The sequence below is a fragment of the Poromitra crassiceps genome, assembly GCF_964638095.1.
Source record: "Poromitra crassiceps genome assembly, chromosome: 1".
NCBI lineage: Eukaryota > Metazoa > Chordata > Actinopteri > Beryciformes > Melamphaidae > Poromitra > Poromitra crassiceps.
In genome coordinates this window covers 19,213,080-19,240,802 of record NC_139623.1, presented here as the reverse complement: position 1 = coordinate 19,240,802, position 27,723 = coordinate 19,213,080, and the positions used below count along the sequence as shown (strand labels likewise).

Sequence of the window (27,723 nt, the reverse complement as noted above, 5' to 3'; positions counted from 1 at the left end):
GGAATTGTTAAATCTTTATATAGATTGACTTTAGATATATATATATTTTGCAATTTCCACTGTAAAGGCTACATATTAGTTTGCAGTGGGTGTTCCTTGGTACCTTTGACATCCTCGCCCGGCGTGGTGTTGTGGTTCTGCTTGCCGTCTGCCTCCCCGGCTCCTCCTCCTTCCTCCTGTGCCTGTTCCTGGGAGTCCAGGCCAAGCTCCAGCTCAGCCAGCCTGCTGTGGAGCTCCAGGTCCAGGGCCAGCCCGCCCGGTGCCGGCTGGCCCACGAATGCCTCCCCGGACAGGAAGCTAGCGTCTGTGACCGCCTCCTCGGACAGGAAGCTAGCGTCCGTGACCGCCTCCCCGGACAGAAAGCTAGCGTCTGTGACCACCTCCCCAGACAGGAAGGTAGCATCCGTGACCAGCGGCGAGCACGGCGGCGACAGAGAGGAGAGCGACGACCGCGGCGACAAGGAGTTCATGGAGCGCGGCGTCTCCGACAGTCTAAGAGCCTGGATCCTGGACGAGCCCGCCTCCGCTCCCACACCTCCTACACCTCCGCCCCCTCCGGCAGAGCATGCCGCACCCCCTCCCGCCCCGCACGCTTTGGCCTGGGCCGTCCCTGCGTCCACGCCCCCGGGCGCCGTCACCACTTCATGCTCGTGTATGGTGGTAATAGAGCTGGAGGGGCGGTAGCCCCCCGGGCCGCCCTCCTGCAGCAGGCTGTCCAGCTTGTTGTGGAAGTCGGGGTCGGCGAGCTCAGGCTGCTCCAGGTAGATGTCACTGAAGCTGAGCGAGGAGGTGGAGCCCAGGCTGGAGGTGGTGGCCAGAGAGCCACGGCTGCTGCCCGACGAACACGACAGGGTGCTGGCCGACAGGCTGCAGAAGAGGAGAAGAATAATGAGTTTCAGTCCACAATGACAAGTCCGCCAAACAGAAGTCACACTTGGTGGTCTTATGGATTAAGAACATGTTGTAGCCCGGCACAAACTGATTCAGGTACCTGCAAACCATAACTTACAGTATGTTAGATCTAAGATTCATACCTTTGAAGGGCTCCCAAATGAGCATGTATTGCTGAGCCCTCCTCACTCCAGGCATCTTATCTCTAGATTTGTATGTCTGTTTAACAACTGCAACACAGCCTCTACTGTGAGGATTAGAGAAGCATGGCAGGGGGAACTTGGTATTGATTTATCCGACATTATATGGGAAAGGAGTTTGTCTGTGGTACAACTGTGCTCAGTTAATAGTAGACACCAGCTGATCAAATTTAAAGTTGACCACCTTCACTACTACAAGCATAAATTACATAAGATATTCCCTTCTGTCTCACCGCTGTGTGACAGGTGTCAGGTGTCAGAGGGCACGCTATCTCATGCCTTCTGGTTTTGCCCTTCATTAACTAGTTTCTGGGCCAAAATATTTGACTGGTACTCTGAGGCCTACAAAATAATTCGCCATCTTCGGCTGCTCTGAGTCCTCTCTGAACTTCCCTACAGCTGTGCAGCAATCTCTGACACTGGGGACAACTGTCCCCAAATGACTTATTTAGAACGAATGGAAGTCCTCCTCTTCACCTTCTTTCCAGGTGTGGCTAATGGACATGGTCTCTGTAATACAGATGGAAAGACTCCGGTTTCTGAGAACAAACTCATTCGGAAAGTTCTCAACTATCTGGGACCCGTTTTTAACCTACTTTGACGAGGTTAGGAATGACTAGTGACTGAGGTTAGGGGTAATTGACGGCTTGCCCAGCTGATTTCCCACAGACCCCAAGTATAAGATCCCATACGCAATATCTCTTACAAGCACATAAGCACCTTATGCAGCTGGTAGCTCCATGTTACAATGTTAAATGTCAAAGATGTTTTGTTTGTATTATTATTACTTATTGTGTTTGAGCCTGTTTGTCTTGTATGGGGTACGGTGGCGCAGTCGGTAGCGCTGTCGCCTCACAGTTGGAAGGTCCTGAGTTCGATTCTTGCCTGGGACACTGTGGGCGCTGTGGTTGTGTTCCCCCCCATATCTTCAGTGCCTACTGCCCAGGTGGGTTATCTCGTCGAAAGGGCCTTTCTCTCTGTGTGGAGTTTGCATGTTCTCCCCGTACCCCCCAGGGGGTTCCTCCGTATATAACCCCCCACTAAAAACATGCAGAAGATCAGATCATCATCGTCATCCGACCAGTGACGACAACATCCGAAGTTGGTCCCCGGGTGCTGTACGACAGAGCGACCACTGCTCCTGGCCTGCCCCTCAGAGGAAAGGGCATGCCTGGATGGGTTAAATGCAGAGGACACTTTTCACCGGCCACCGTCAGCATGAGTGTGTTGTGGCCGCATGCATGTATTGTGGTTTTCGTGTGACAATAAAAGACGGGCTTGTCCGTTACGAGAGTTTTTTATGTTTATCGTTCTATAAAAGATTGAAAATAAAATCCTCCGCCATTAGTTCATTCTTGAGTCTAAATCGCCATTTGAGGCAAATTGGAAGAAATTCCGTCAAGGTGCTCCTGAGATGTTGCGTTACAGATCTTGGAAATTCGGTGTGTGAGGTCACAGTGACCTTGAACTTTGACCTTTAACCATCAAAGTCTAATCAGTTTATCCTTGAGTGCAAGTGGAGGTTTGAGGCAAATTAGATGAAATTCCGTCAAGGCATTCCTGAGATCTCACATTAACGAGCATTAAATGAGCGGTGATGTCATAGTAACCTTGAACTTTGACCACCAAAACCTAATCAGCGATGATGATCCTTAAGTCCAAGCGGACATTTGAGGCAAATTGGAAGAAATTCCGTGAAGGTGTTCTTAAGATATCGCTTTAACAAGCTTGACTAGAACGACCGCAATGCGGACTTATGCCTCCGCCATTAGTTCCTTCTTGAGTCCAAATCGCAAATTGGAAGAAATTCCGTCAAGGCGCTCCTGTGATGTTGCGTTACAGAGCTTGGAAATTGGGTATGTGAGGTCACAGTGACCTTGAACTTTGACCACCAAAATGTAATGAGTTCATCCTTGAGGCCAAGTTAATGTTTGAGGCAAATTTGATGAAATTCCGTCAAGGCATTCCTGAGATATGGCGTTAACAAGCTTGAAAATGGCGTTGGGAGGGTCACAGTAACCTTGACCTTTGATCACCAAAATGTAAACCTTTCATCCTTGCGCCCAAGTCGACGTTTGAGCCAAATTGGCAGAAATTCCATCAAGCCGTTCTTGAGATATCGCTTTAACGAACTTGGGAATGGCATTCGTGAGGTCACAGTGACCTTGACCTTTGACCACGAAAATCTAATCAGTTCATCCTTGAGTCCAAGTCGATGTTTGAGGCAAATTTGATGAAATTCCGTCAAGGCATTCGTGAGATATCGCGTTAACAAGCTGGAAAATGGCGTTCGAGAGGTCACAGTGACCTTGACCTTTGACCACCAAAATCTAATCAGTTCATCCTTGAGTCCAAGTCGATGTTTGAGACAAGTTTGATTAAATTCCGTCAAAGCATTCGCAAGATATTGCTTTAACAAGCTTGAAAATGGCGTTTGAGAGGTCACAGTGACCTTGACCTTTGACCTTTGACCACCAAAATCTAATCAGTTCATCCTTGAGTCCAAGTCGATGTTTGAGACAACTTTGATTAAATTCCGTCAAGGCATTCCTGAGATATCGCGTTAACAAGCTTGAAAATGGCGTTCGAGAGGTCACAGTGACCTTGACCTTTGACCACCAATATCTAATCAGATCATCCTTGAGTCTAAGTCGATGTTTGAGGCAAATTTTATGAAATTCCGTCAAGGCATTTGTGAGATATCGCGTTAAGATGGAAAATGGCGTTCGAGAGGTCACTGTAACCTTGACCTTTGACCTTTAACCACCAAAATCGAATCAGTTCATCCTTGAGTCCAAGTCGATGTTTGAGACAAGTTTGATTAAATTCCGTCAAGGCATTCCTGGGATATTGTGTTAACAAGCTTGAAAATGGCGTTTGAGAGGTCACAGTGACCTTGACCTTTGACCACCAAAATCTAATCAGATCATCCTTGAGTCTAAGTCGATGTTTGAGGCAAATTTGATGAAATTCCGTCAAGGCGTTCCTCAGATATCGCGTTAACAAATATCGTACGGACGTACGGACAACCCGGATCCATAATGCCTCCGGCCTGGCTATCGCCGGCGGAGGCATAAAAATGGCGTTCGTGAGGTCACAGTGACCTTAACCCTTGACCACCAAAATCGAATTAGTTGATGCTTGAGTCCAAGTCGACGTTTGAGCCAAATTGGAAGAGATTCCGTCAAGGCGTTCCTGAGATATTACGTTAAAGAGCTTGGAAATGGGGTCAGTGACAATGACCTTGAAACTTTGACCCTTAACCACCAAAATCGAATCAGTTCATCCTTGAGTCCAAGTGGATGTTTGAAGAAAATTGGATGAAATTCCGTCAAGGCATTCCTGAGATATCATGTTTACCAGCATGAAACGAGCAGTTGTGAGGTCAGTGACCTTGAACTTTGACCTTTGACCACCAAAATCGAATCAGTTAATCCTTGCGTCCAAGTCGACGTTTGAGCCAAACTGGAAGAAATTCCATCACGCCGTTCTTGAGATATTGCGTTAACGAACTTGGGAATTGATTGAGATTGAGAAAACTTTATTTATCCACAAGGGGCAATTCAGTTTCTACAGTTCATCACCGTTGCGGGTAAACACGTTGTATCTCAGTCCTAAATCACAAGATACAAAATACATACATACAAAAGAAGATAAATAAGAGAGAAGCTCAGTGTGATCAGACCGAGGGGAAGTGCATTTTGGTTCCTCGTGTCCCTCAGCACACATGGATCTGAGCCGCATAGGTGCAAGACGCAACATTGTTTGTACACATGTAAAGTGCATAAGGTGCATGTGTAAACAATTGGTTTTAAAAGAGACATAAAAAAAATAAAAAAATAAAAAATTGCATACAGAAAAAGTGCAAATGCTAGGATGCACAGTGTTATTGGTTCAAGTACATACTACATGCATGCATACAGTCAGTGCAGTTTCTACTTCTCAGCAGCCGAATGGCTGAGGGAATGAAGGATTTGGAGGAACCGTTTGTTCTGCAGGGAGGTGCCTGATAGCGCCGTCCCAGCGGCAGGAGGGCAAATTTAGAGGACAGGATATGGTCAGGTTGGTCCATAAGACCTTTTGCTTTCTGAAACACTCGCTTCTTCCAGAGCGCGTTCAGGTCACTCTGCTGGACTCCAATGATTTTGGAGCAGACTTTGACGATATTGTTAAGGCTGTTTCTGTCCTTCACAGACAAACCGTTAAACCAACATATGAAAGAAAAAGTTATAAGGCTCTCAATATATGATCTGTAAACAGTGCACAGGATCGTTTTGGACACTTTGAAGGAGTTAATTTTCCTTAGTAGGTAGATTTTCTGTTGCCCTCTCTTAACAAGAGACTATGTTTGTGTCAAACTTAAGATGCGAATAAGTACCTGTTCCCAGGTACTTATAAGAATCGACAATCTGGACGTCTTCACCATGAATGGAGCTAGCAACAGGGTCAGCTTTCTTATTTCTAAGATCGATTACAAGCTCCTTTGTCTTTGACACATTAAGATCAAGGAAGTTCTCATCGCACCATTGGACAAAATCAGGAAGGGCACAACCGTGGTTCGACTCTGCCCCCTGGAGGAGCGACAGGAGTGCAGTGTCGTCAGAGTATTTGACTATAAGGCTGTTGTCCCTGTTTGATCTGCAGCTGTCTGTGTACAAGATAAAGAAGACCGGCGTTCATGAGGTCACAGTGACCTTGAACTTTGACCTTCGACCACCAAAATCGAATCAGTTCATCCTTGAGTCTAAGTCGACGTTTGAGGCAAATTTGATGAAATTATGTCAAGGCATTCCTCAGATATCGCGTTAACGAACATCGGACGGATGTATGTACGTCCCTACGTCAACCCGAATCCATAATGCCTCCGGCCTGGCTATCGCTGGCGGAGGCATAAAAAGAAAAGAACATGTTGTAAAGTCCTTGTCCATTGGAAACAAGAACCAAATCTGTAGAAAACTTCTCCTTCTGCTCCCCTTCTCTCCTCCTCCCCTTAGAGTTCGCAATGGTCCTAAAAGTCTAACCCGACCCAACTCAACCCGCTTGAAATGCAGACCGAGCACAACTCGCCCCCCGTTGTCAGAACACTCAGCCCGTGACCAACTCAGCCCGACCAAACAGCAGTTATTAGACTAGGACATTATAAAAAGTTCAAAAATCAAGGCATTAAAAGTTTTTGAAAATAGATGGGTCATTGAAAAGTGTGAGTAGGCTATCTATTTTTTTCTGCCAGCATTCGTCATTTTCCCCTTAGCACACATAAAGACACATGCTTCCCTTCCGTCACGGTCTGCTTGATGGCGAGTCGTGAGGGACTTAAGCTGTAGGCTACTCGTGCAAAACCAGACATCGATTTCTGACCTGAAGAAGGGGTGGCCATGCAGCAGGTATGGCGGCTGAGGGAAGAGAGGTGCCGGTCTTGGAGTCGTGTTTGAAGAGCACTTGCATTTTTTGCATTGGATGTAGGTTATCCCTACTGCGTCACCGTCTACATCCACCACAGCATAAAGAGTTTTCCAGTCTTCTGACTTAAACTCCCCCCCACTCCTCCCGATGTACCAAGAGCCGTTTTCACACATGCGCTTTTTACCGGTAAATGACCGGAAAGCGCTCTAATGCCTTCATGTGTGAAAGTTGTTTTCCGGTATAAGCGTGACCCCGTCATTGCGGACATTTCACCAGTTCCTAGGTTGTCAGAAGAGCGGTATGGCTGCTTCATGTGTGGGCGTGCTCCCCCCCCCCTCCCCTGCTCGCACTCTGGCCAGAGTCCTTCAGTCCAGCCCGACAGGGACACAGACAGCGAAAATGGCAGCGGCTTGAGTCTTGCAAGCCGCCCAACGCTTGTTGGGAAAGCAAATGCACGAAGCGAAATGTGGAAGTATTTTGCTTACGTTGCTGACAGCGAAGGCAAGCCCCCTGGACACATCAAACGAAGCCAGTCTGTAAAAAGTGCTTCAACGCGACGCAGGTGAACGGATAAACATCGAACCAGCCAGGCTATTTCTCTCCGACAGGGATCCCTACTTCTTCAAAGATTTCAGTTCAAAGACTGGTTAGCGAATGTGAAGGATACAACATGCATGCCCTCTTAAGTCAAACGACTGTGATTTATTGTGTGACAAGCAAACTTATTTCACCATCGGAGTTTTGCCGACCCCCAAAATAAGGAGGATTCCCCATCCAAGTGCACACGTCACTCCCCACCCGCTCTGCAGTGCCCCCCCCCCTCAAATACAGGCAATTTCGCTGCTATATTCACACATGTGAGCCCTCAGGTGTGAAGGGAAATTCCGGGAAATGGCCGATATTGATTTACAGGCAATGTTCCTGTACGCATGTGTGAAAACGGCTAAGGTGTATTCCCCTTGTCTAACCTTTTCTGTCGTCTTAGCATCCATTTTGTCAGGTGGTCTTCTTCACTCATAGTAACTTTCATTTTCTTTCTTATCAGTGAAGTCATGTCACCTCATTAACTCGCGCCCCCGCCACAAGAAATTAAGCATCATGCCATAGCTGCGGTGCAGCATAACAGCTCAGAAAATGAGAAAATAATAAAAAATTAATAACTGCATTTAACATATTAACTCATTGAGTGCCAGCCACTTTTGGAGAACGGACGCTCCCAGTGGCAGAGTTTCAGAGCGTTTTCAGTGATTTCTCGAGGCCCACAGAATATTGTGTGATATTACTATGTAAAGACCGAACACGCACAAAGAACGAGCTGACTCTATTGTATCATCAGCAAAAAAAAGTTTATTGATACCATTTTTCGTTCTTTAGTTATGAGCCGGAGAAGATAGGTTGTTTTGAGCAAATACAGGCGTTTCAAATTAGAAGCTGAGATATTCCGCCTTTTGTGAAATGAAGCATTTCAAGCACATTCACTGACTCTGAAGATAATATTTTCTGATGTAGTGATGTGGTGTAGTTGTGTGGTGCCCTGCGTGCCCCACCCCCCTCTCCCCCCATCAGCTGCAAACTCCTCCCCACACTAACACACAGCCTAACACGCACCCAGTCTATTTTCGGAGTGCTCCGTTTTTGTGCGCCGGCTCCCAGCTTGACACGGAAAAGCCAAACCGGACTGCTGAGAATGGTTTGGCCCTTCGGCGTCGGGTGCTGCTTTTCTGGCGGCTAATCGTGTGGAGAAACTATGCAGACAGACAGAGGCAGAGGGGCTCAGTTGTGGGCGCGGATTGACTGCTGTTCACAGCCAATGTCAGCTCCAGACAGAGCCATCTATATGGCTCTGGCTGCAGCATGAGCGGTTTCTCTTTCATCACGGGGCTTTTTCCTGCTGTTTTCCGGATCTTTCTCTAATCTGGAGAGCACTGTCGCCACCTAATGAGTCCGTAAAATAGGTTATACACCTTCAATAGCTACAATATTTGTAGCTATTGGCACTCTACGTTAGTATCTGAATTGACGAACATACTCGTCCTTGGCACTCAATGAGTTAAGATAATTAATTCTTATTTGACTCAAACATGAGCACCACTGTGCAGTCTCTGTGTGTAAATAGCGTATTATAGTCCTAAATATAGCCTATTTCTTTTTCCCACAACCCGAGCTGCGCCCGACCCAGCCAATTAAGATAAAATCTCAGCCCGTGACGACCCAAACCCGTCGGACTGAGCAGGACCCTCTCTCTACCTCTTCTCCTGTCCTCTCCCCTTCTCCTCCTCCCCTGTCCTCTCCTCTTCTCCCTCCCCATCTCCTCTCCTCGGTCCGCCTGTCGCTGCCTCCTCAGACTCTCCGGGCGCTCCACAGCGAACGCTCTAATTAAAAGCCGAGCGGCTCGTTAGCGCTGACACAGGGGAGTCTCTATCCGCCGACAAGACCGTTTGATGTACATCAGCCAGGAACGTGGGATGAATTAGCCATGATAGGGGAACAAAAACACGGAGAGAAACTAGCAGGGGGGAAGGGAGATAAGAGTGGAACAGCATTGTTCATGTCACTTGAAACTGCTCAGATTATTGCTGTTGAACGTCTTGTGAAAGAAAACGCAAGAAAAAAGGTTTGTTTCTAATCAAAGGGTCTTATAACGATTCTGAAATACATGTATGCCTTGTAGAGGGCTTGCATCATCTTGTAAAATCATTCCCGAGGATGTTATGAATCATTACATTACATTACATTACGTCATTTGGCAGACGCTTTTATCCAAAGCGACTTACAATAACACATTTTTGTCAGCAAGCATGTATCCTGGTTTATCCTGGTTTCTGGGCTGGAAACATTACATTTGAGGAGTAAAGTGTGATTGAAATTGGAGAGAAGCGGCTAACTAGGTGGAGATAAGAGGGGGAAGAGCCTTTCATCTTGGGCAAAGTTTTTCTATCAAAAATGTAAATTACTTTATCAGCCTCCCGTCCACTTCAAAGCCCCCTGGCACTCGCTACCTGCCTGCTTTGAAACTCCTAACTAAATTCTCAATAAATCATTCTGTGATCGGGGGCCTTGTAAGAAATTTGTAGATATGAAAGAAATGCATAATGGATGCACGCAAGAATATAAAATATACATTAAATTAGCATGACTACACTTGAACTGCCATTAAACAAATATAACTTTGGTCTTCCACAGGCTTAAAAAGTGCATTACTGCATTCTAGTCTCTCTCTGTTTCTCTGGATGTATTATTCAAGCATGTGACTTGAAGGGACAAAAAAGCAAATGTACGGAGCGCAGAGCACAGCATGGCATGGCACCCTGCCCCCAACCAGTTGACTAGAGAAAAATAGTCACGTTTTGTTTACAGTGATCCAACACTGAAGATGTTGAGCTAAAAAGAACAAACAATCCTGTAGCTTATAGGCATCTAAGCATGAAGCTATCAACCAAGTGTCAGCCCAAGCCAAGACTCCCTGGCGACGCCACTGGCAGTGGGGGACCATACTAAGTTCTTCTCGTCTGTTTTCCAGGCGTGCAGGTAGTCATCTCAAACCAGCCTACTGACAGTTCCTCTTGTCTGTTTTCCAGGCGTGCAGGTAGTCCTCTCAAACCAGCCTGACAGTTCCTCTCGTCTGTTTTCCAGGCGTGCAGGTAGTCCTCTCAAACCAGCCTGACAGTTACTCTCGTCTGTTTTCCAGGCGTGCAGGTAGTCCTCTCAAACCAGCCTGACAGTTCCTCTTGTCTGTTTTCCAGGCATGCAGGTAGTCCTCTCAAACCAGCCTGACAGTTACTCTCGTCTGTTTTCCAGGCGTATTTGTATTTATTGATTTATTTGAGGGACAGTGCACATTAATTAACATGACTGTAAACATGCCAGTGTTAGCCAAACGGCTAATTTTCAACTGATGTCCCTTGGCCAGAACTTAAGATAGCCATTAAAAGCAAGCAAGCATGCATTAAAAACAAACACCAACAATAATACACACAAGCAAATAAAAATGTAAGTAAAAATAACATGTAGCAGGCCAAAGCAATTGGCACCATGCAAGTTAAAACAGACTATACAGGCAGACATACCAGCACAGACAGTTAAAGCATGCCAACATTCAGACCACATTATTGATAAAACCATAAGCATGCTATGATCAAACAAAGACAAACAGGGACATACACAGGGATTTAAAAACAACAACAACAACAACAACAACAACAACAACAACAACAACAACAGTGCAGTGAGAGAGACAGGCCAGCAGATGGCGGTAGACAGGACAAGCATGTGCCTAGGTATGCTGGCAGGTCTGGTTGTTCTTCAACCACATTTTAAAATTACGTGCGAAAGAGCGATAAGAGCTACTATTACGTATATTTAAAGGTATGGTGTTCCAAGATTGGGAAGCTCTTATTGTGAAGGTAGCCTGGCCGAAAGATGTTTTCCTCCTTGGGACAAGTATGTCGCCTCGTAGGCTTGATCTTGTTAGCCTATTCCCAGGATTTTTCTGACAGATAAATTTGGTAAATGGAGGAGGTGCTAAGCCATTGAGAATTTTGAACATTAAACAACCATTGTGAAAGTTAACAAGATTTTCCCAGCAAAGGAGACCATATTTGGGGAGTATATTACAGTGATGGTAGCTTTTTGGTTTATTGTCGAGGACCTTGAGAGCTTGTTTATATACAGATTGTGCAGATTTGATTGTTGCATCAGTGGTTGCATCAGTGGTAAGAGACCAAGAGGTTAGACAGTATGTTATATGTGGAAAAATCATGGCATGAAAGAAAATCTTTGCTGCTTCTGGTGTCAGGCACTTTCGAATATGTCTGAAGTTGTTTAGGTTGAATTTTGTTCTTGCAACAACTTGTTTAACCTGTTTTTTGAAGCTGAGAGTCGAGTCCAGGATTATACCAAGGTATTTAAAACTAGAAACCACTTGTAGCTTCTCACCTGATACGTATACAGAGGTTTGAGAGACATCATTTGCTCTTTTTGTAAAAAACAGACAGTTTTTTTTATGTTAAGGTGCAGACAAGAGTCTGCAAGCCATTTTGTGACGACTTCCATGGTCTGTGTGAGCTTACGAGCAGCTTCTTCACAGTTTTTCCCATGCATATATATTACTGTGTCATCTGCGTACATTTGGATGTCGGCTCCAACACATGTTGAAGGCAGATCATTAATATATAAACTAAAAAGTTGCGGCCCCAGGATAGAGCCTTGAGGCACTCCGATGTCACAAGTGAGAGTGGGTGACACCATATCCTTAATCTTGACACGCTGATTTCTGTTTTCAAGGTACGATTTGAACCAACATAAAGTGGAAGAAGAAAAATTAAATTGTGCCATTTTGTTTAGAAGGATGTTATGGTTTACTGTGTCAAAGGCTTTTCTTAAATCAAGAAACACTGCACAGACAGCTCCCCCCTGATCAAGTTTAGCTTTGATATTTTCAACAAGAAAACAATTGGCTGTTGCAGTGGAGTGGTTTGCTCTAAAGCCAAACTGCATGGGGTGTAGGTTAACTCATTGAGTGCCAAGGACGAGTATGTTCGTCGATTCAAATACTAACGTAGAGTGCCAAGGGTATGTTCGTCAATTGCGTTTTTTTGACGGTGGGACGTGGATCAAAGCCTCTTACATCTCCTATAAAAATATGGGAGCTATTGAATGTGTATAACCTATTTTACAGACCCATTAGGTGGCGACAGTGCTCTCCAGATTAGAGAAAGGTCAGGAAAACAGCAGGAAAAAGCCCCGTGATGAAAGAGAAACCGCTCATGCTGCAGCCAGAGCCATATAGATTGCTCTGGCTGGAGTTAACGTTGGCTGCGAACAGCAGTCAATCCGCGCCCACAACTGAGCCTCTCTGTCTCTGCTGTATAGTTTCTCCACACGATTAGCCGCCAGAAAAGCAGCACCCGACGCCCAAGGGCCAAACCATTCTCAGCAGTCCGGTTTGGCTTTTCCGTGTCGCGCTGGGAGCCGGCGCACAAAAACGGAGCACTCCGAAAATAGACCTGGGTGCGTGAGGCTGTGTGTTAGTGTGGGGAGGAGTTTGCAGCTGAGGGGGGAGAGGGGGGTGGGGCACGCAGGGCAGCACACAACTACACCACGTCACTACATCAGAAAATATTAGCTTCAGACTCAGTGAATGTGCTTGAAATGCTTCATTTCACAAAAGGCTGAATAACTCAGGTTCTAATTTGAAACGCCTGTTTTTGCTTAAAACAACCTATCTTCTCCGGCTCATAACTAAAGAACGGAAAATGGTATCAATAAACTTTTTTTTGCTGATGATACAATAGACTCTCCTCGTTCTTTGTGCGTGTTCGGTGTTTACATAGTAATATCACACAATATTCTGTGGGCCTCGAGAAATCACTGAAAACGCTCTGAAACTCTGGCACTGGGAGTGTCCGTTCTCCAAAAGTGGCTGGCACTCAATGAGTTAAAGGGACTGTTTTCAAGATGACTAATCAGTTGAGCTGCTACACTTCTTTCTGCTACCTTTGACAGTGCAGGGAGAATACTTATAGGTCTGTAGTTATTCATACAGGATGTATCGCCTGCTTTAAAAATAGGTGTAATTATAGCCGATTTCCAGGCCGCAGGAAACACTTATAATAAAATAAATAAATAAAGGATGCATTAATAATCTTACAGACAGGATAGAGAAGAACGTCTTTAAATCTCTTTAGGAACACATCTCGAACCAGCCTAATGAAAGATACTCTCGTCTGTTTTCCAGGCGTGCAGGTAGTCCTCTCAAACCAGCCTGACAGTTCCTCTTGTCTGTTTTCCAGGCGTGCAGGTCCTCTCAAACCAGCCTGACAGTTACTCTCGTCTGTTTTCCAGGCATGCAGGTAGTCCTCTCAAACCAGCCTGACAGTTCCTCTCGTCTGTTTTCCAGGCGTGCAGGTAGTCCTCTCAAACCAGCCTGACAGTTCCTCTCGTCTGTTTTCCAGGCGTGCAGGTAGTCCTCTCAAACCAGCCTGACAGTTCCTCTCGTCTGTTTTCCAGGCATGCAGGTAGTCCTCTCGAACTAGCCTAATGAAAGTTACTCTCGTCTGTTTTCCAGGCATGCAGGTAGGCATCTCGAACCAGCCTAATGAAAGTTACTCTCGTCTGTTTTCCAGGCGTGCAGGGAGGCATCTCAAACCAGCCTACTGACAGTTACTCTTATCGGTTTTCCAGGCATGCAGGTAGTCATCTCAAACCAGCCTACTGACACATGAGTGCAACTGGGGTATGTGTGGAATTGGGCATGTTGAGCTCAAGCTGAACGCAAAAGAGAAACCTTGTGGAGACTTGGACAACATCTTCACGCATTTAAGCCTATAGATGTCCTCAAATACTCTCTAGGTGCCCCTCAAACCTCCCCCGACCACACACTAGAAATTAGCGTGCGGTATAGTTCTATTCCACCTAAGAGGACAATAACTACTGAAAAATCCAGAAAATTACCAAGACATTTATAGGGATTTGTGTTGAAACAAAAGCACAGAATTCAAATAGCTCTAACCTTCAAGTAAATGACTGAATCTCTGTTCTACCCCTTGGAGTCTTTACAGTGGTTGCCGCATACCAACCTCTTTCCTCGAGCTTAAAAGAGTATTCCCACAGTTATCATCCTATTTATCTAAGATACACATACTTTTGCAATTATCTCTACATCACTGAGACTAAAAGCTCCAGAGACACTCCTTAAATTCTGGAAAAGAAAAGAAAATCCTCTAAAGCAGAGGTTCTCAAATGTTTTTCAGCCAAGGACCCCTTACAAGATAGAAACTACAGTATACCGGGGACCCCCTCATTCTGATTTGTGATTTTGGGCTAAGCTTAATTGTTTCCACGGTAACGTGCTTGACTTTTAATTTGATAGGTTTGTTATTAGAATGTAATCCATGAACCATTTTAGATTTAAAGCATAAACTATTTTTGTTGAACTATGAAGATTTTGCACAAAATTTTTTTTTTTTTTTTTTTATTACATTACATTTACATTACGTCATTTAGCAGACGCTTTTGTTTTGTCCAAAGTGACTTACAATATCACAATTTGTCAACAGTACAGAAAACCACTATGCAACACAATCAATGACAGCCAAGATGAAGATTTTGATAGACTAGCACCATGTAGGAAGTAGTTTGAGAAGGAATAAGTAACATGTAGCATTTTTTTTTTTTTTTTTAATGTTTTTTAATTTTTATATATATATATATATATATATATATATATATATATATATATATATATATATTTGAGAACCACTGCTCTAAAGTAGCAAAAGTAGCTTCAAAGATCAGAGAAATATCGACTGGTCGATGTAGAGTGCACATTCTTTTTGTTTTGTGCTTTTGACCTGCGCTGTGTTCATCTGTATTGTATAACTGTCTTCAAACGAGTCAGATCCAGGTCAAATTCCTTGTGCACCTGTCACACTCGGTGAACAAAAGCAATTCTCATTCTGAATGTGATTTTTATTTACTAGGCATCGATTCCTAGGCTCGCCCGCTACGCGGCCTCGCCCGCCCTGCAGCTCGCCGAGCTGGCCCTGCAGCTTGCATACGCAGCTCGACCGCTGTGCGGGCTCACTTGCTCCCTCGCCCGCCCTGCTGCATACATCACTGATGACCACTGCACGTCGCGGCCTCGCCTGCTCTATTACATCGTTTTTAGGGCAATCCCCTAATTAAAAGATCCGGCTCCGTCAGGTCACTCACACAGGCCAGGGGCGGAAGCCATTGCCTCCGTCTGGTTCCTCCCTACTTAGGTCACTTTCACATATAAGCTGTTTGGTCCGCTTTAAACGCACCAGAATTCATTTCCTCTGATAGTCTGCTTAGTTTGGGGTGGTGTGAAAGCGCAAACAAACTCTGGTGCGGAACAAACAAGCAAACTCTAGTCCGCTTTAAAACGTAGGTCTCGGTTCGTTTCCAAGTGAACTCTAGCACGGTTCGTTTGTGGTGTGAAAGCAACCCGGACTAAACACAAGAGCAAATACAGGAAGTGCCAGTGCATCATGAGTAGAAGGCGGTAGAAGGGAGCAAAACAAACACTGCGGCGCACGCACGTGCACTGTCCACATGTGTGCACCGCGCTGCGTGACGTATGTCGTCCCAACAACAACACATCACTCTCAACAGGGCTCGCCTTTTCCTGATCAGTACTGCCTCGCTCGTCTCATCTGCAGAATGAAATGTTCAACAGCTTGCTGCCTCATCTGCTGCTCATATTGGGCACATTCTTGTAAAATATTTATTTGATAGTAACACCAAAGTAAAACCAGAAATCCCAATATTGCAGGTGGTGTTGCTCCATGGTTTGTGTTTTGCGGATTCACTTGTGTTGTTCAGTCAGCCCTCAGCCATCCAAGAAGCCGGCGGAAGAGGAGATATTTCCCTTCTCTATTCTGTCCAATAGACGAGTGACGTTTTGACTACGTGACATTGTTCAGAAGGTTTGGTGTGCTTGACAAATTGCTGTGTGAAAGCGAACCGGACCAAATGAAAAATGCAAAAATGTTGCAACTTCAATGCACCGAGTCCACCAGTGCTTATACTCCCATCACTTATATAGCCTCAGACTGACGACATCACTGGTGACATCATCACTGATGACATCATCACTGAACTATAGCCTCAGACCCCCTTCTCACCAAAGGCGATAAACTCGCATGTACTCGCACTCGCCCTGTCAAGCCCTGCCCCGCTGCTGCAGCTTGGTAGGCTGCCTTGCTGTATTTCCGTCTTCAATTGGTCTATTTCGATTTTGGCCCCTCCTCTCGTCTTGTCGTTTGCGATGTCCTGACGGCAGGTATCCCAGCATGCTTTGCAAGGTGGTGAGCGACACACGGCAGCGAGGTGAGGAGGGGCCATTTCGAAATCGACCAATTGAAGACGGAAATACAGCAAGGCAGCCAACCACGCCGTAGCAGCGGGGCAGGGCTGACTGGGCGATAGCGAGTACATCGCTCACCGCCCATGTTGGTGTGCAGGGGCCGTCAGCCTTAGGGCAATCAGCCTCAGGGCAATTAATCTGCCCTAATTAAACTAGAACGACCGCAACGCGGACTTATGCCTCCGCCATTAGTTCATTCTTGAGTCCAAATCGCCATTTGAGGCAAATTGGAAGAAATTCCGTCAAGGCGCTCCTGTGATGTTGCGTTACAGAGCTTGGAAATTGGGTGTGTGAGGTCACAGTGACCTTGAACTTTGACCACCAAAATGTAATCAGTTCATCCTTGAGTCCAAGTGGACGCTTGAGGCAAATTTGAATAAATTCCATCAAGATATCGCGTTAACAAGATTGATAATGGCATTCGAGGTCACAGTAACCTTGACCTTTGATAACCAAAATGGAATCAGTTCATCCTTGCGTCCAAGTAGATGTTTGAGCCAAATCAGAAGAAATTCTATCAAGCCGTTCTTGAGATATTGCGTTAACCAACTTGGGAATGGCGTTCGTGAGGTCACAGTGACCTTGAAGTTTGACCACCAAAATGTAATCAGTTCATCCTTGAGGCCAAGTTAATGTTTGAGGCAAATTTGATGAAATTCCGTCAAGGCATTCCTGAGGTATGGCGTTAACAAGCTTGAAAATGGCGTTGGAGAGGTCACAGTGACCTTGACCTTTCATCACCAAAATGTAATCCTTTCATCCTTGCGCCCAAGTCGACGTTTGAGCCAAATTGGCAGAAATTCCATCAAGCCGTTCTTGAGATATCGCTTTAACGAACTTGGGAATGGCATTCGTGAGGTCACAGTGACCTTGGCCTTTGACCATGAAAATCTAATCAGTTCATCCTTGAGTCCAAGTCGATGTTTGAGACAAGTTTGATTAAATTCAGTCAAGGCATTCCTGAGATATCACGTGAACAAGCTTGAAAATGGCGTTCGAGAGATCACAGTGACCTTGACCTTTGACATTTGACCACCAAAATCTAATCAGATCATCCTTGAGTCTAAGTCGATGTTTGAGGCAAATTTGATGAAATTCCGTCAAGGCATTCGTGAGATATCGCGTTAACAAGCTGGAAAATGGCGTTTGAGAGGTCACAGTGACCTTGACCTTTGACCACCAAAATCTAATCAGTTCATCCTTGAGTCCAAGTTGATGTTTGAGACAAGTTTGATTAAATTCCGTCAAGGCATTCCTGAGATATCGCGTTAACTCATTCATGGCCAGTTTAGGACTGCCAATATTTAGCACAGGCCAAAGATTTTCATAATTGTTGGTCATCTTTCAAGACCCACAGTAAATTATCTATTAGCACCAAAGTGATTTGCAATACCTCAAAATGAAGATGTACGTCTCTGGGTTCACCAGGAAAAAAAAAGTGAGCTTTTAGCATGTTCTGTACTCTACTTATAGCCATTTATATACACCCTGTTTTCACCAAAAAGGTCTCTCTGAGAAGACAAACAGGAGAAAAGGCCATTTTTGTAAAATACACAATCTCAGGCAGAACTCGCTCTCAATTATTTTATTTTGAACTGTATTGACATCAGACATGTAAATATTATTCGTTATGACACAAATGACAAAAAAAATATATATATATATATATACACATGAAGTGCTTTTTTTTACATTCAACAATACAGTTTACTCAGTGTGAGTGAGTGTGCAGACAGACAGACAGACAGACAGACAGACAGACAGACACACACACACACACACACACACACACAGAGAGCGTTCTGGCCACAGCTGCTGCTGGATCGCACCTCTTCCCAGGGAACACTACTGATCGTCCCGCAAATTAGCATAGGAGGGACACCAAACTGGTCTGAGATCAGCGTCTAGCCTCCTCTGCCTCTGCATCGTTTTCCTCCTCTCGTTCGGGCTGGGACGAATGCTGCGACACAGGAACGGGGTCGGCTTGGCTTTGGGACCAGGCGCTGGAACCGGATCGATCATGTTGGTTTGACTTCCGCGAACAACTCAATCCAGGTTCGCCCTGCAGCAGAGGCGACCAGCGCAGCGCGCCGAGGGGTGTTTCAATGGCGTTTCTCCTCTATGCAACAGGCAGCGTTTCTCCGTTTTCTCCTCCTCTTCCATTTCAAAACAACAGCTGCGGTATGTGTTTGATAACGTGTTGTCGGCTTGCCTTTGAGGCTAGGGACCTGATAACATGTCACAGGCTGGGGAAGTCTTTGAACTACGCGCTGTACTAATAAAAACAAAAACACGTCAAACACGTCATTGGCCCTCTGGGCTATTCCTGATAACACGTCAAAGACGTCTTTGGCCATGAATGAGTTAACAAGCTTGAAAATGGCGTTCGAGAGGTCACAGTGACCTTGACCTTTGACCACCAAAATCTAATCAGATCATCCTTGAGTCTAAGTCGATGTTTGAGGCAAATTTGATGAAATTCCATCAAGGCGTTCCTCAGATATCGCGTTAACAAACATCGTACGGACGTACGGACGGACAACCCGGATCCATAATGCCTCCGGCCTGGCTATCGCCGGCGGAGGCATAAAAATCCGGCTCTGTCAGGTCACGGGTACTGTTTAGAACCCATGAAAGTTGCAGCTCGATCACACGTAAAACGGCATAGCTGTGGCCGGCACAAAAATGTAAACAGAATAGAGAACAGACATTGCCCACATTGCCAAATTTATAGATATAAGATAGACAGACAGACAGATAGATAGATACTGTGTATATACTAGGCATCTTTCGCGCTATCAGGGAGTTCCCTAAGCACCGTGACCGGAGACGAACCACTAACACGCACACAGACACACACACACTAGAGATGTGCAGATGAGCTTTTATGCCATCCTAACCTATGCATGAACCATCCGCCTGCCATAAATCCAAATTATTTCCTACTATTGATAGATCTGCGCCCGCCATGCACTCGACATTTCACGCTATAAAGGAGCGAGTCTCGCATGGGGGAGACGAACTTGCTGCCGTCGATGCAATCGCTGCAGTAAGCAACACACTTTACTTTACTTTACTTTATTGGTTTATTGTGACGGGACAATGCACATTAATGGACATGTTCAGAAATACAGAAGCCTCTATATACGAAAACATGTAAATATGCCGGAGTTAGCTAATGCTAATTTACATCGAGTAGTCCCCAATAAATATCAAAACAATCACTCATTACATTCATTCAACGCACAAACTGATATACATGTAACGTGTCATCGCAAGAGATACCACAACATTACAGACATCAAAATTACAGCAAAACACAGACAGGATGTACATGCAGCATGTCAGTGCTAAAAGAAGAATACTACACCTTACATTCGACAGGTTACATGATAACAATACATAAATACAATATGGAAGGCTACTCTACTCTCTCTTAAGTGCTACACTTAAGTGGTGAAAGTGCCTAGTGCAGGAAGAGAAGATTTGGAAGGCGAGCTCGAGACAGCTGACAGACAGCTCCAACTCAGCTCCAATTTATAGAGTTTATTCAAAGCATAGAAATGTTCTCACAGCGCCAACACAAACAAACAGAAACAAGCCGCATGGAATTCGATCACAAGTGCAATCAATAATGAATGCGATGCGGACTGCAGGCAGTTGACAAAGTCTGGAAGAAATGGAAAGCTCTTCGGATGCATAAGCTTTTAAAAACCAGCCAACAGGCGGAGGTCCTGCACCCAAAACGTCCATTTACAGAACATATCGATCGATATTTTTTGAGAAGATTTCCTCGCATCACAGCTGAACGGCATCGACAGCACAGAGCTGTCAGTCCCAGCTGAAGTGAAAGATATTCCCAGCGCAGATCAAGATGAGACAGCTGTCAGTATGAGTACGCCTTGTAAACGTTACACCCAGGCGCAACGCATAGAGGGCTTAAGACAACATGGTGCACTAGTCATAAAATTCAGTTAGTCGTAACTTTGAGTTCTAAGTTGGACGTAACGTTACACGTAGGCGTACGCCCAGCTGGTGCACTCGGCTCCTGGAGACATCATTGACCATATATGGACTAAGAATCCCATCGACGTTTAGCGCGTGGCAATCCTTTGGGGTCCTTGCTATCCCCCAATATCCCCCAATAGGCGGCTAACAATGTGCCTGATGAAAAATTAAGCTTAAAATATGTTCATAGACTAGAGAACATTTTCTTTGTTCTAACAAATGTACATTGCCTGTTTGTGTTTTGAAATATGGATATTGTTTTATTTATAATTAAATTGAGCATTAGGCCTTTATAAGAATGTTTACTTGGATTAATCACACAGCGTGTGTGGACTGTCCTACACAAAACATTGTGCAGTTTTTTGCAAGACCGCACCGTTGCGATATAATCAAACTTTTGTGGGTGTGGCCTAGTTCACAAAAATCGCCCTAACAACGCATTGTCCGTTGCGAATTAACCTTGAATACAGGTGTGCAGCTATGTACTCTGAGCTGATAAAAAAAACAATTGTGTAATTTCGACTATAGGGGGCACTATGGCAACAAAAAGTACCCATAGCTCACAAACCATAAGAGTGACGGTTCCCAAATTGGGTACATAGGTTCATAGAGTACTCTTCTACTTTGGCCTAAAAATTACACCGATTGACCTCAAGGTGGCGCTATAGCTGCCCTCTTTACGTTTTGGTCCATAACTTTGGAACCATAGCTTCTACGATCAACATTCTTTCTATATAGACCACGCCCATTTCCGTCTAACTAGATTTTCCGCCATTTGGACTTTTGTCCAAAAGATTTTTTCGCTATTTCTCCTTCAAATTTTGTCAAATCTTCACCAAACCACATCTGCCCTGCACAAAACCTGTCTTGCCATTTTTTGAAAGACCTCACCGTTGCGAAATAATCGACTTGCAAAGTGTGTGGGTGGGGCCTATTTAACAGAAAGCGCTATTTCGCCTTCTAATTTTGTCCAAACTTCACCAAACCACAGCACACAGCATGTGTGGACTGTGCTGCTCAAAACTTATTTCGTGGTTTTTTGAAAGCCCGCACTGCACTGTAGGCTATTTCATCATGAACTTATGATTTTGGGATACTGCTAACTGGGAGAGATGTCATTAGAACAATAGAAGTTGAAAAGGCACCATGAGGCTATACAGAGGGGTGGGGTCATTTTAATGCGACAAATACACATCTTTTAGAATTTCACAATAAATACACGCGCGTGCACACTAGGGCATTCACAGACTAGTCGACTAGTAAAACCACTAGTCGACACTGTGCTTAGTAGTCGACTAGTCGTTTTTGCAAATAATAATAATAATAATAATAATAATAATAATAATAATAATAATAATAATCTTTAAGAAAGAACATGAGGTATTTACACGACATACATGGACTATCATATCCCATATCCCATATCCCCCACAAAGAACATCAAAACACAACAAAACAAAACAAGAAAACTGCATAAGATACACAATAATCCAAGAACAAACAAGACTATTGGACAAACAACCAAACAAAAACAATGCATTCAAAGTAAATACCAGGGGCGGTTTTAGCATCAGACCTTTGAACCCCTAGGGGGGTCCGGGGGCATGCCCCCCCGGAAGAAAATTTTGTACAGTTTCAAGTAAAAATGGATCAAGCTGGTGCACTTTGAGATCAAAATGAAGAGACTAGATCTATGAAGAACTACACACATCAATATCTTCTTTACCGTTCTGTGGTTTTACAGCAATGAAAAAATAATTGTTTCCCTACTATATTCTGCATACAGGTTACTTATGGTAGAATTATGCTTGCATACATAATACCAAAATCACTTCAGGGGAGTTTCAAGTAAAGTAACATTTTGCTTTGTAGGCAAAACAAAAGTAAAATTAAATCAAAAGGGAACTTCCTAACTTATTGGCTGGAATAAAATTCCGACAAGATAATAATATACTGTAAGCACTAAAGCAGGAGTTTGCAGTCAACTAGTTGAAATTAATATGTGGCAGTATTTGTGGGGGTCAAAATCTATATAGGGTGTACCACCACAAATAGATCAGTGTATGGGAAACACTGACTATTAAATTGTGTGACTAGAAAGACACCAATAAATCTGAGAAAATGTACTTTAATTTTGAACAACAGCACTACAACGGTGGCATTACAAATGGTATTATGAAATTATTGTGGGGAAAAACAAGAATGCCACTTTTTTTCATGAACTTTAACTCTATTGAGTGCCAAGGACGAGTATAGTCGTCAATTCGAATAGTAACGTAGAGTGCCAAAGACGACTAAAGTCGTCAATTGCGTTTTTTGATGGTGGGACGTGGATCAAAGCCTCGTGCATCTCCTGTAAAAATATTGTAGCTATTGAAGGTGTATAACCTATTTTATGGACCCATTAGGTGGCGACAGTGCTCTCCAGATTAGAGAAAGTTGAGGAAAAAAAGCAGAAAAAGCCCCGTGATGAAAGAGAAACCGATGCATGAGCCAGAGCGGCACAGATTGCTCTGGCTGCCTGGAGCCAACGTTAGCTGCGAACAGCAGTCAATCCGCTCCCACAAATGAGCCCCTCTGTCTCTGCTGCATAGTTTCTCCACACAATTAGCCGCCAGAAAATAAAACCAAAGCCAAACCATTCTCATGAGAATGGTTTGGCTTTTCAGTGTCGCGCTGGGAGCCGGCGCACAAGGCTGAGCGCTCCGAAAATAGACTGGGTGCAGCGCACTTTGTACAGCAGCAGAAAGCCTATAATCGGACGCAGCTTCATCCCAGCTCACAACCGAAACCCCAGAAACGCAGACGAACGCGAGCCCGATCCAGACTCCCCCGACGAGCGGCCGCCATCCGAACGTGGATCCGTAAGGCAGCAGAGCCTGCCATAGCAGGCAGCAGAGACTCACCTGACACACGCAGCAGCCAGCAGAGCGAGCAGAGCCACCAGAGACACTCCCACGGAGGAGGAGTTTGGAGTTGAGGGGTGTGTGGGTGCTGTTCAGATGTTTCAGGTCAGCAAATATTAGCTTCAGAGTCAGTGAATGTGCTTGAAATGCTTCATTTCACAAAAGGCTGAATATCTCAGCTTCTAATTTGAAACGCCTGTTTTTGCTGAAAACAACCTATCTTCTCCGGCTCATAACTAAAGAACGGAAAATGGTATCAATAAACTTTTTTTTGCTGATGATACAATAGAGTCTCCTCGTTCTTTGTGCGTGTTCGGTGTTTACATAGTAATATCACACAATATTCTGTGGGCCTCGAGAAATCACTGAAAACGCTCTGAAACTCTGGCACTGGGAGCGTCCGTTCTCCAAAAGTGGCTGGCACTCAATGAGTTAAGCAGAAAATAAAAAAATAGTTTTAAAGCAAAAATAAATCATAAATAAAGATAATTTTAACAGAAACTGCTACTAATGACCACCATGGATTTGGAGAGGGGGGGATTTTTTTTTTTTTTTTTTTTTTGGGTGGGCTGAGACTATTTTTGGGTGGGCTAAAGCCCACCCAAAAAAGGCCTAGAACCGCCCCTGGTAAATACATAGATCTTGCCCTGTTGGTAGCTAGGAAATGCATAGCTTTAAATTGGAAAGCATCCAATCCCCCAGCTGTAGTTCACTGGTGGAATGAACTCTCAAGCTACCATACATTGGATAACATTTACTACAAGAGCAAAGGCAGATTCTTAGACATCCCCAAAATATGGCAACCACATACAGAGTTTGACTTTAAGAACTTTTTACCCCAGTGTCATTAGGCTTATCAGGATAGGAGCTGAATGCATTGTTTTTGTTTGGTTGTTTGTCCAATAGTCTTGTTTGTTCTTGGATTATTGTGTATCTTATGCAGTTTTCTTGTTTTGTTTTGTTGTGTTTTGATGTTCTTTGTGGGGGATATGGGATATGATAGTCCATGTACAGTATGTCGTGTAAATACCTCATGTTCTTTCTTAAAGATTAAAAAAAAAAAAAAAAAACGGTTAGCCGACTACGTAGTCGACTACCTTTAGGGACGACTAGTCGACTAGTAAAATTCACTAGTCGTGAATGCCCTAGTGCACACATACACAAACACACACACACACACACACACACACACACATGAATGTATAATAATAAAATGTTTTATTAAATGCAACTACATAATTCAATAATTATTTTCTAGGGCTTTCTTACCATACTGATTTTCCATTATATCCTTCATACTTTTGCGACCAACAGCCCTCCACTTTAACAATGTCGCTGCCTGCTACAACCAACAGGCTCGTCAACGCTTTTCTGCACTGGCCATATGCTAGGTTTCGACCTAGCCTTATTTTATTTATAATTAAATTGAGCATTAGGCCTTAAGGCCCTAAGAGTGTTTATTTGTATTATTTCAATTGTCACACTCATGGATACATATTCAAGGTTTGTTTATTAACACGTTCACTGCCAATGACGTATTAATACGTCAAAAATAATCCAACGGTTGACTGCCAATGACGTATTAACTCATTGAGTGCCATGGACGTCTTTCGACGTCCAATTAAATAGTGACGTAGAGTGCCACGGACGTCTTTCGACGTCCAATGCGTTTTTTGACGGTGGGACGTCGATCAAAGCCTTCCGCAGCTCCTGTACAACTATTGTAGCTATTGGAGGTCTATAACCTATTTTACAGAACCCTTAGGTGGCGACAGTGCTCTCCAGGTTAACAGAAAGGCAGAGAAAAACAGAGAATAAGTCGTTGGGGAAACGGAAATCGCATCGCATCCGTATGCATCGATATGCATGAAGCGTTTTAACGTTAGATGTGCCTGCAGCAGTCAATCTGCTCCCACAATTGAGCTCCTCCATGTCCGCTGCAACAGCCGATTCGCATGATCAGCCGTGGAGACGTTATTATTCTCAACTGGAAGCATAGGAGCCGGTGACAAACACACGCGGAAAAAGCTAGATGTCGCGCACCCTTCACAGTGCAGAGCAAACTCAGCACAGAGCCACCTCCCATACAGGAGGAGTGTGCAGTAGAGGCGAGGCGGGGCGGGCGGGGAAGGGGGGGGGGGACACGCAGAGCAGCACACAGCCACACAACACCCAGACAGACCCAGGCAGCAGCAGGACAGGGTTGGCAAACGCAAGCCAGAATATCCGATGCCCACCAGCAGCAAGAAGCTGCAACCAGCAGCGCACGCAGGGGCCAGCGCTGCTGGTTGCAGCTAAAAATATTATTCTGCCAAACAAAATTCCCTGTCCTTCACTGTTTTATTGAAGGAAATTATTTTTGAGGTGTGACTACATCAGAAAATTAGCTTCAGAGTCAGTGATGTGTTTGAAATGTTTAATTTCACAAAAGAGCCATTATCTCAGCTTCTAGAAAAAAACTGCTCTTTTTTGTTAAATCAAGCTATCTTCTCCGGCTGATAACTAAAGAACGGAAAATGATATCAATAAACCTGTTTTTGCTGATGATAGAAAAGAGTCTCATCGTTCTTTTTGCGTGTTCATTGTTTACATAGTAATATCACACAATATTCTGTGGGCCTCGAGAAATCACTGAAAAAAGCTCTGAAACTCTGGCACTGGGAGCGTCCGTTCTCCAAAAGTGGCTGGCACTCAATGAGTTAATACGTCAAAAAAATGATTTTTTTTTTTTGACCGTGGGATGTGCATCTAACCCTTTTACATCTCTTATATAATTATTGGAGCCACTGAACGTTTACAACCCATTCCACCGAGCCACTAAGTGGCGACAGTGCTCTCCTGACTAGAGGAAGGCAAGCAAAAAGCAGCCATTCTCATGAAAATGGATGGGGGAAAACGCTTTCGTTTTCGCGCTGATTGCTGGCGATGCGGGATTGCAAATTTGCATAATAGATTACAGGTGGAACACACTTTGAAACACGCAGCATAAATATGACCAGAATCGCAAAAGCTTCTCTCAACCAAAACTCCAAGAAGCGAGCGAGTCCATCCAGACTTCCTCAAACAGCGGCCGCGCAGACAGGCAGCAGCAGCAGCAAAGCAGTGAGACTGGTGACAAGCTTGTGACGGCCGCTGCAGCCAAGAAGAACGCCCACGGAGGGAGGAGTTGGAAGCAGAGGGGGGTTTCCTGCTGTTATGGAGGAAATTACTGTTCAAAACTATTGTTTAGATGTCTGACGTCTTACTGATGCCAAAAATGAATGGTTAAAGTGACTGTTCTATCGAATTTCACAAAAAGCCGTTTATCTCTGAATAATTTTTCTGACGCTGAAACCATGCTGTATTCAACTGCTAATGCTTACATAACTACTAACTCTACAAACTAACTCTTTTAGACAGAGAAAGCACACATTCTATTAGTTATTTTGAGATATTGTGTGTTCACAAAATCTTAGCAGAAAAGAATCCTCGGGTCTTGAAAGATGAGCCAGAATCCTCAAAAAACCCCTCTGGCAGAAGCTAACTACAGTAAAAAAAAAACGTCTGGCAGTGAATGTGTTAATTGGGGGAAAAGGACCACTGGAACAAATGCCGCGAACATGACCCAGCTACTTTTTAAATCTGACCAGCTACTTAAAAGTTTGGGGAACTCCCTGCACTATGCGCGCTCGATTCCTAGGCTTGCCCGCTGCCTCGCCCCCCCCTGCAGCTTGCATAAGCACTCGCCCGCCTGGCTCACTTGCTCTTCTGACATCACTGATGATGTCACTATCGCTCTTATGACATCACTGATGATGTCATGCAGATTTTTTTTTTAAGTTATAGACAGCATGTTGTGTATATTTGATATTTTTTCTTAACTATTTGATCTATTGTGTTTTTGTGTTTCTATTTATTTATAATTATTAAATTCCCAGTTAAGTTTACTGTTTCATTGCATTGAGTTTACACATTGAGTGCCAAGGACGTCTGTGGAAGTCCTAAAAAAAAGTAACGAGAAGTGCCAGGGACGTCTGTGGACGTCCCAATATCATAATTCATATTATTCCATAATTCTGCTGTTTAAGGTCGTACCCAGCCAGTGAGCATGAATCCCTTCAAGGGATCACACGGCGCCACCTTAAAAATCTACACGGCAGCTGCGCCACCTTAAAACCTTGGCGCTCAGATCCTTTCCTTTCATCTTCCCACAACAGCCTTCCCCCCTTGAGAGTAGTAGTAGCAGAGCAGAGCAGAGATTTAGAGATTTAGTAGCATTTAGTAGAATTTAGTAGCATAGCGAGTATTTAGCATAGCGATTAGTAGATTAGTTTGTGAGATTGTGTAGTGAGTGGATTCGAGTGCTTGGTGTGAGGTGAGTGGGTGGGTTGTGTGTGTGTGAGTGTGTGTGCTAGCGAGTGTGCCTGTGTTAGCGTTTTATTAGCTT

The 27,723-nt window shown here is 44.4% G+C and overlaps 1 protein-coding gene across 1 annotated transcript in view; it reads right to left on the bottom strand.

Moving 5' to 3' along the window:
• wwc1 (WW and C2 domain containing 1) overlaps window positions 1-27,723 on the bottom strand; it is a 307,962-nt gene that overhangs the window by 106,365 nt on the left and 173,874 nt on the right. Inside the window, exon 11 of the mRNA XM_083636240.1 lies at window positions 104-867. Within this exon, the coding sequence (XP_083492366.1) occupies window positions 104-867 (764 nt within the window). The remainder of the gene's footprint in view (window positions 1-103; window positions 868-27,723) is intronic.